This window comes from Asparagus officinalis, chromosome 8 (genome assembly GCF_001876935.1).
Source record: "Asparagus officinalis chromosome 8, Aspof.V1, whole genome shotgun sequence".
Lineage (NCBI taxonomy): Eukaryota > Viridiplantae > Streptophyta > Magnoliopsida > Asparagales > Asparagaceae > Asparagus > Asparagus officinalis.
In genome coordinates this window covers 120762781-120772743 of record NC_033801.1, presented here as the reverse complement: position 1 = coordinate 120772743, position 9963 = coordinate 120762781, and the positions used below count along the sequence as shown (strand labels likewise).

The following is a 9963-nucleotide window of genomic DNA, read 5'->3' as shown; positions in this document are numbered from 1 at the left end:
TCAGTTTTTTTCGAACAATGTAAATGTATGATGGTGTATATAATGTGTTGTCTGATCAATTCTTTATATAATTGACAGGTCAACTCTCATTTATACAATTTATGGAAAAAGTGTAGCTCTTTATACTGAAGGATAGCACCTTATTATAAACATGTAGCTCTTTATATAATAATATAGCTCTTTATACCTAAAGTGTAGCTCGTTAATGCTAAAGTATAGTTCTTTATTGTCTCTTAAGATTCTCAAACTTAAAATAAATCTAATTATTTTTTTAACAATATATGATGATGTATACAATGTGTTGTTTGAGTAAAAATAAATCGAGTTGGTTTTTTTTATAAACAATGTAAATGTGTAATGATGTGTTGTTCGATCAATTCTTTATATAACTGACAAAACCATTCTCGATTATACAATTTCTAGGAAAAGTATAGTCATTTATACTGAAGCATAAAATCTTATAATAAAAGTGTAGCTCTTTATGCAATGCTATAGCTCTTTATTCGAAAAGTGTAGCTCTTTAATGCTAAAGCATAGCTCTTTATTATCTTTAAAAATACAAAAAATACATCGAGTTAGTAATTTTTTTGATCAATGAAAATGAATGACCATACATATAGTGTGTTGATTCTTCAATTCTTTATAACCAACATGTTTGGTCTCGTTTATATAATTTCTGAGTAAAGCATGGAACTTTATGCCAAAATAACACCTTATTTGTAAAACATAGCTCCTTGTATAGTTGTATAGCTTTTTATAGCAGAAGTGTAGCTTTTTATTGCTAAAATATAACTCTTTATTATCTCTAGATATTCAAAAAATAAATTGAGCCACTAATATTTTACTGCAGGAAATCGGTACATTTATTATAGTGTATAATTTGTATACATTCCTACTAGATGCACTGATAAATTTCTAATAAAAATTTTGATACAACACAATACATTGGATACTACTTGGTGCATTTGATACAATGCACACACAAATCATCTATACATACATAATATAGAAAATTTCATACAACACAATACATTGGATACTACTTGGTACATCATATTGTAGGCTGTAGTCAATCTGCCATTTGGGCTGCAATGTGAGAGCAATGTGAAGATCTGATAGAATGCCAATAGTGGGGGATTCTCTCAAGCATTTTGTCAAAAAGTTAATGTGCATTAACGAAAGGTTTCTGATTGAGGGTTAGTTGTGCATTTTGTTGGATGTTGGCGGCAATAGAGCACGACAAGGAACAACCAGAGGGTATAGGAAGGCATAGCAATAGGCTAAGGTCGTAAGCGGTGTACAAAACCTAACTTCTCTTGAATATTTCATCAAACGTCTCCATTGCCTCCTCAACCAACAGCAATATCGCAAAACCGCTAATCATTGTGGTCCAAATAACTATATCACTTTTGTCATTCCATCAAACACGTTCTATGCATCAACCTAGTCACCGAAACTTAGATATACATAAGCAAAATTGTTATGCACATGCCCTAGAAGCACAAGCTTGACAAAAACCCCTCAATTTATAACAACGAGACATCTTCGACAAGCTATTACCAAAAAACCCAAAATTTCAGAATGTTAACATATAGAATCTATGAATTTCCCATCACAAAACTCAAGTTTTCTCAAATCACATAAATTATCGCTTAAATCTCAATAACAAAAAGAAATCTACTGTACTAAATACCAAGAATGTCACTTTATTATTACTAAACAAAAAAAAAAAAAATTGTAGACATAACCAGCCTCAAAATTCATTGAGGTTCTCAAACTCAAAGCAATGAACTACTTCCCACTGGCCGGCTTCGAGAGGACCGGAGTGGGTTCCCGCGCCCTCTCCCAACCCCCCACCCCCAATGGAGGGCATCTGCAAAGAGAAGTGTGCGAGTTGGCATTGGACGCCATTGCAAGAGATCAAAACCTTAGAAATTTTAGGGGTTTTTTTTTATAGAGAGAGGATAATTAGAAAGAAGAGGCTAATTAAAAATAGAGAAATCGAGGCCTAGGTAATTATTAGGGAAGAAGAAGAAGAAGGGCAATTTCGAGATTTATTTTTTATTTTTTGTATATAGACATAGTGTATTTGATACTTTGGGTTTATAAATAAATGAGAGTTGTACTTTGGGTGTACGAATTGTACTAAAAGTAAGTGAGTTTAAAAATAAGTTGGAGTAAAACTTTGGGGTAAAAGACAAAAGCCACTTAATTTTATTTAGCGGTAATAGTTGTCAAAATTTCATCTAGGCCAAAAGAGCCAAAGAAAAAAAAAATGCAAAACAACGTTATATAGAGAAACAGCGCAATTTGGGCAAAGATAAAAAGAAAATTGGAGGTTTGTTTCATAACTTTTTTTTCTCCTTTGATATCACAATTTGATATCTTACTACTTAAATGTAATTTGACACTGACTGATAGAGTATTGATGAACTGTTTTATTATTATTTTAACATCAAGAGACTTACTACTTTTATTCAATGGTATAATATCTGTGAAAATTTCACCAAGGGCAAAAGAGCCAAAAAAGTCAAAACAATGTTCAATCGGATATGAGATATTTATTATTTAATCTTTTTTTACCGATTAATGGTCTTATTATTTGGTCCAATAAGAGACAATGAGCGAAGGTTATCTGTAAATAAATAGTCTAAAGATGTGATTGGGAGGAGTGATTATGTGCAATCTACAGTGGTACTCCTTCGTTCAAGTATTTAAAAAATGAAAATAAATGGGGAAACCTTTCATATTTGTTTATTGTAAATTTCTAATACCAAAATAGTACCTGATTCATAACGCAATTAGCATTTTGTTATCTTTAAAGCGTTAGCAAAAAAGCTATCCATCTTACGTACATCGTTATAAGCAAATAAATAGTTAGTAATTAAACATATAAAACTGTCTTGACATCTTGAGGGTGATTATTAATCTGATTAATAATCTTTTCTTTTAAGCAACAACCACATTAAAACTGTCAATGCTTTCAGTTCCCAAATTCACTTTAACCCTGCTCATTTAAAACTTTTTAGTGTAAATTTCACAAACAACCAATAAAGATTGGTATTTTTTCTAAGCCCAATAAAGTTGAAAATTTCACTTGATTTTAAATAAGTTCAGAAATTTCCACTTAACCCCCACGATGTTACATAAAATAGCGCAAACTTAGAATTTTGATAGAAGAAATCACCAAAAACAAACTTTCAAGATTAGGAGCTCGGAACTTGGAGTGAACGCAAGCAGAAAGAAGAGGAAAAATAATTTTAGGATGAAAATATAAAAGAGAATATACAGGATTTTTCAAAAAGTATGGGTATTTTCATCTTTTGACAGCATGTGATTAAAAGTTAAAACTAATAATTGACGTTAGCTTTGAGGGTTTTCGGATAGAACTTATTGGGGGCTTGGTGAAATTTTCAAATTGTTTGGGCGTTAACTTGAGGGATGGGTGAAAAGTTTTCAAACTTTATTGGGGTTCAAGTAAAAACGTCTACATGGGGTCGTGAAATTTACCCTTTTAGGTGAAGACGCTCGTACCTAAATATCATGAATAATAAATAATAATACTTACCGCTACTCAAAAGCTCATTATCTTCTTCATAATACAAAACAATACTCATATTACACCAACATTTGAAAAGCTAATCATCTTCAAACCCATTCATTCAATAAAAAAGAAACTTTTGGCTCAATTATTGTCACACAATAGTAAAGTCACACAACCACACTCTATCCTTTATGTCCTCTCTTATGTAGACCAACAAGTGCAAGCAGCAAAAGCACAACATAAGCAACACCAGCAACAAAAGATACAGCAACGGAGACCGTGACTTTAGCACAAAACTTGGTGTACACATTGCACACTTTTTTCCACCCAACATTCGATATTCCCCTCTCTCCGAAGCCAGAGAAGAGGAGGGCGAGCGCCGCTATGTCGGCGATGGAGATCAGAAGGCCTAGTCTGGTCTTTTGGCTCTTGGTTGATATTGATAATATGAGCGATAATAAAGAGTAGAAGGATACGATGGCGTTAGCGACGACGAAGTATCTGTGGAGGAAGAAGGGACATGAGAGAAATTAGATGGGATTTAATTAGTAGGTTATAGTTTCTAAAAAGTTCTAAGTTAAAAATGTATTTTTGCACGTACTAAGACATAATAATCTATACTATTAGTCGTTGTGCGCCATATCTTTAGAATACTGAAAATACCATTGCATCAGAAAAAATAATTGCAAATACTCTCACATTTAAAAACCTCAACAAAAATGCCCCCAAACTTAATAAAATGAAAAGAAATATCCTCACCCTCAGGGGAAAAAAAAATCATAGACCACATGCGTTTGGAAAAATGAAAAAAAATTCGACAAAAGTATACTCAAAAGCATGTGTATATGTTTTCTTTGACAATTTGATTACAATACTATTCTTGCTTTTTGTATCATGCACGTATCATATGCACCGGTGTATTAATGTTTATTTATTGTGAGAAGCTGTGACCTCTGATGGGTGTAATTTAATCACAGTGAGCCTAAGATTAACCCTGTAAGCCTTTTGTTGTCTCTTTTACGGCTTTACAGTTAGGCCCGTCATGTTTTGGGCCTGGACCCCGAACCGAGAGAGTCTGAGAAAATAAAGAGATTTCTTGACAACACACTGTTTTAAGTAAAACTGGGGTTCTCAATCCAGTATTAGTAGATAGTTTTAAAAGTAAATCCCTCTCTTCTAGCTTTGTTTACTGCCCACAAAATTTGACCCACACCTTTTAATTAAGAAAATAAAAGTGCAAGAACTAAGCACAAACTAAATCAGGATTTACATTTCATTCATGGAAATAAAAAACGATATAGTTTCTTGCTTGTGCTATTGAAGTTACTTCCACCGTGAAACATTATATCATATTCCTTAATTTGCAATCTATATACTTCACCAGACTCTCTTTGCTCATCTTTAGTTTACTACGAGTGCATATTCTATCAGAACACCCCGTAGAAAGGGGTAATCTATATCATTTTCAAGTTGCCGGGAGGTTAGATTGGTAACTATATATCTTTTCTATCTAAGATGATGCAAACCGCTCCATTCCTATACGTACATTTTCTCGATATTAGTCCCTTAAATCTTTCATATTTTGTATTAGTCCCTCAAATTGCCTGTTCTTAAATTAGTTGATAGTCCATCAGAGTTATTGAAATTATTAATTAAGTTTTTCAAATATCGTGAGTTGTTTCAAATTAATCCCACTAGCTAACTGCTAAGTTTACCTTCTGAAAGTGACTTATTAGACCATCTCCAACTGGCCTCTATATCTCCAAAATCTCCAAATTTGGAGAGTGGAACCTCGATCCAACCACTCTCCAAATTTGGAGATCTGCAAATTTGACCCTCTAAATTTGGAGGGTGGGGAGAAAAAAATGGAGGGTCTCTCCATAACACTATTCATGATTTATTAATTACAATTTTGTTATTTTTAACTATTTAATTTTTTAAAAATTACCACTTTGCCATCCTTCTTAGTAATTTAAATTAGATGTTTAATTTCAAATAAATATAGTTAAACAATTATTAATCTAATATTTGAAATCATTATATATTTGGAAAGGGCTTGTTGAGATATTTAAAATGAAACTAAGATTAATTTATTTTAGTATTATTATAAAATTATTAATTTTTAAATTAAATAAATAAGTATGAGACATAAAATTTTAAATACGGGGATCTATTTAACTAGCTCCATAAGAGGAGCTGTAGGACGACAAAATGAATATGAATTTCCCACTGGAAATCAAGGAGGATTTTCTCAATTTGCGGGAGAAGCTGGTTCTGTAGGAAGAAATGAATATGGGGGTTCATCGAGAGATCGGGATGGAACCGGTAGTTATAACGATAATGATCTGCCAGAATTTTAATTATCTCTTATCATATTTTATGTTTGAGACCTATGGTATGTTGTATTAGAGGTTAATATTTGCTTTCTTGTTCTATCGATGTATGCTTTCACTGTTATTTCAGAATTTCTTCTTTTTTAATATGTTGTATTGCAGTATTAATATTGGATTCATTTTAAAGCTCTCATCGACACCTTTATAATGTTATTAATTTTTTTCCAAATAAATTATTAACAATAAAATTATTAACAATAAAATTATTAACGTAAACTATATCCAACATTATTTAATTTATATGATTTTTTTGATAAAAAAAATTAAAAAAAAATATTTGGAGAGTGTAGGTTAGAGCAACCCTCCAAATTTCACCCTACAAATAGAATATTCCAATTTGGAGGGTGAAATTTGGAGGGTATGGTTGGAGATGCGGGGGAGGGAAAACACTTAAGACAAAAACTTTGGGATACTTTACACAAACGCAGAGCGGAGTTAGCCTAACTTAGGCCAGGGATCGCGACCTGCAACGGCCGCAGGCAGTCGGGCTATGGTGATGCCTAATGGTCTTGGTCTCCTCATCGATGCCCATCACTACGGCTGCAGTCACTGTGGCTGCAATTGCCAAAACTCTAAGGACCAAATTGCATTTATTCGACGACCCTTTCTCATTATCATTCTGTTGAGACTCCATCGTATATACTACGGAGAGAAATTAAGGGAGGGAGGTTTTGCTTTTTGATAGAACGAGACTTGGCTTATAAAGTTGTAGAGGATCGACATATTGTGATGAATACAGCCGGTCCTCATCTCACCAACATTTAGGTGAGGGATTTGCTTGTGGGATGAGTAGTTGTCGTTAGAGCCTGGCAGGGAAAAAGGCTTCTTTTGGTTTTTAAAGCTTATATTTTTACATTTAAACCCACATATTGGTTTAATTTGCTTAGGTTGTGCATGAAAATTGCAAGGATATTGCTGTTTGTTCTAGTCGTTTATGTGAGATGACGATAGAAGCTTCTTTTATATCAATTCTTTGGTAACCATCAAGAAAACCCTTCAAGTTTCATGACTTGTTAGAAAACTTCTTAACGTTATTTTTAAATTATAAGATTCTTACTGTTAAAATTGTTTAAATTAGAATATCAAAATATATATATCATGCACTTTGTTGATTTATTAAAAAGTTTAAATGCATTTGGAACTTATTCACAACCCGACTAGATCAATGAACAATTTCTTTACGTCAAAATAAGTAACGTATATTAACAATATCTTGTTATCATCAACTATCTCTTTAATTTATTTCCATTATTGACTGTAATACTTTGAGACTCTCCACATCAAAATGTCGCACTGCATATCCTTATTGATTTTGTACTCGGAATAAACAGAATGATAGTGTATTTCAGAATAAATAATGTACAAATGAAAATGCGCTTCGCCATCGAATTATATGATCATCGATCTTCTCTTTGGTGTAACAATAGAGATCTATATTAGTGTAGATGAGTCAGAGTGGTGGAGGGGCACCCTAACCCTGAAAATCTAAATTTGGTTGTTTTGTCTTGTATTTCTTCTTGTTAACTATTGCTATTGTATTTCTTTTGTTCATCTCCTTTCTCTTTTAGGTAATAATTTTTTTGGACGAAGAAACATATATATTCTAAATATGAAATATATAAAAAACATTACTTTGAATACTCTTGTAGTGCTTACTTTGCGGGTGGATAACTGCAAATATGCACATCTACGTAAGTTTGTGAGGTTTAATTAATTGCTAGAGGAATTAGTTGGCTGCTGAACGTTGGCATTAATGATTTTCTGGGAGAGTTTCAGTGGGCACGGCTTGTAGGGTGCAGAATTGAATGTGTACAAGGCAAGTGTTGGCTCGTGTCGGCCCCCTAGCTAGCCACATGTGAACCCAACTCTTAAGACTTGTCCAATAATTTGACATAAAATGTTTCTAGCCCCAAAAACGAAAGAAAATGTATCTTCCACCTCTAAAACTTCTTCAGCGGGAGTTTTGCCCCCAAAAATAAACTTTTTGTTCTCTGAGCCCCAAAAACACAAAGCCCAATAATTTTACACAAGTAAAGACTATAATATCCATTCTCACTCTCTCTAAGCCTACAATCCTTCTGCTCTCCCTCCTCCCTCCCCCACCTCTCCACCCGCCGCCACCACCCTCCTCCTGCCATCCTCGCCTTCTCTGCCACCGTCGCTGCGGCCATCCATAGCATCCTCAAGATCCACAACACAGAGAAAACCTGGCGCGGTTCGAGGAGTACAGAGAGATCGTCCGCTCGAGGGCCAAGCGAAACTCCGACGATGGAGGAGCTGGAGACGGAGTTCGCTTTCCTGCACGTGTTGAGTGACTGCTAGGTTTAAATCAGGTTTTCTTGGAAGGAAACATAAATGAGTAATTAGGTCTAGCGTGACAAAAAATTAAGTGGGTTGAATTTGTTAAAAACGACCATATGTTTACGTGGTGTAATTATGCTGTTAAAGATATGAGCTAGATGAGTTTAGGTGGCGTAAATGGATACACATGTTTCTGATCTGGGTGTATTTATTAGTTAACTTCATGTTCTTTTAAGTGTTTGAGTTGAGATTTTCAACCCTTCCGCCTATTCATTTTCGTGCACTTTGTCACTTTGTTACTTACCAACGCTAAAACTATTACCACCAAAAAAATTTTTAAATTAACCCAAATAAAAATATACGGGTTGATTGTTAAAATTACTCCCATTAGAATGTCCTACATTAGTTGTTAAGGTTACATGTTGGTTGTTAATGTTATACGGGTTGCTTGTTAAGGTTACGCGTTTGTTGTTAAGGTTACGGATTGGTTGTTAAGCTTATACAGGTTGTTTGTTAAGGTTACGGGTTGGTTGTTAAGGTTACGCGTTTGTTGTTAAGGTTTATGGGTTGCTTGTTATATTACACGTTGGTTGTTAAGATTACGAGTTACTTGTTAATATTACGGGTTGGTTGTTAAGGTTTGTACGTGTAAAATTTGGTTCCCGAAACAAGGATTTCGTTTGTATTGATAAGAATAGCTTATTACAAACTAATGAATCAAAATCACAATAGAAGCAGAGGGGAATGCCCTCCTTGTTTAACGTGGGGTCTTTGGTAGCGATAGGACGCTTCCCTTGGCTCTCGCACCGAGTTTGCTTCCCTTGAACGATCCGATCGAAGTTGCTGGTGAGTTTAAGTACGCAGTAGAAGCTCGTGTTGATCGAGTTCAAGTCTTTAAGCTTGATGGCGATCAAGGCCGAAAGCTAGAAGAAGGTGCTACAGTGCAGGGACTATGCAAAGAGCGGATCGCCAATCAACTGAGAAGTGAGCTAGTCAGTCGAAGAGCGAACTTCTTTCATGTAGCCAGGAGTGTCTCTTAAATAGGGAAGAGACAGCATGTCAACTCCCTTGAATCATGGTATGTGACTATGCACTGTTGAAAGATGTCATGCCTCTCACTTGTACTGTGAGCGGCTACTTGATGGGCTCGGAGTAGTGTACTCCTCCTCTTCATGTCGCGGGAAATGGGAAGGCCCATCCATGTACGTGACATCATAGCCGTCTAGTACTCTGGCGAGTTTGACGAATTTGTTGATCGCCTGGCTGATTGCTTGGATGTGCAAGCGAACTCAGCGCTCGAATGGACTTGACTTGTGCAGACGAGTCAATTATTAAAGCGAGTTTTTGATCGTCTGGTCGTGCAGGCGAATTTGGCGTTTGCGTGGACTTGACCCATGCTGGTGGGTCAAGAATGCGGACGAGTCTTGTTCGTGCTAGCGAACTCAACTCTTGAGTGGGCTTGACTCGTGCTGACGAGAGTCAAGCATGTAGGTGGAATCGAGTTCCTGATGGCGGGCTCGGCGATTAAAGCGAGCTTGTCCAGCTCCTCCGGGTGCGGGCGTACTCATACAGGCGGATTTCTATATCTTCCTATTGTCAAGGTAATTTTTATAGCCTACAAGACCCCCTTCAATGTTTTCAGACCTAAATCAAGTGACAGACGAACTTTGTAGGCGAGACTGTGCAGGCGAGTCCGCTTCATTTGGGCGAGCTTGACCAGCAGGC

The 9963-nt window shown here is 35.4% G+C and overlaps 1 protein-coding gene across 1 annotated transcript; it reads right to left on the bottom strand.

Moving 5' to 3' along the window:
• Window positions 3572–6730, bottom strand: LOC109821812 (CASP-like protein 1E2). The gene is made up of 3 exons (XM_020387967.1): window positions 6402–6730; window positions 5260–5366; window positions 3572–4070 (listed from the first exon to the last, which is right to left on the bottom strand). The coding sequence occupies exons 1-3, from the start codon at window positions 6569–6571 to the stop codon at window positions 3727–3729; spliced, it is 621 nt and encodes a 206-aa protein (XP_020243556.1). The 5' UTR covers window positions 6572–6730; the 3' UTR covers window positions 3572–3726.

Excerpts from the sequence above, each read along its gene's own strand:
- LOC109821812 (XM_020387967.1), bottom strand. The coding sequence starts at position 6,571 with ATGGAGTCTCAACAGAATGATAATGAGAAAGGGTCGTCGAATAAATGC. Across the intron at positions 5,367-6,401 it reads ACTGCCTGCGGCCGTTGCAG|ATCTCCAAATTTGGAGAGTG; the intron begins GTCGCGATCCCT and ends TCAAATTTGCAG. Across the intron at positions 4,071-5,259 it reads TAATAAGTCACTTTCAGAAG|TCTCATGTCCCTTCTTCCTC; the intron begins GTAAACTTAGCA and ends CCATCTAATTTC.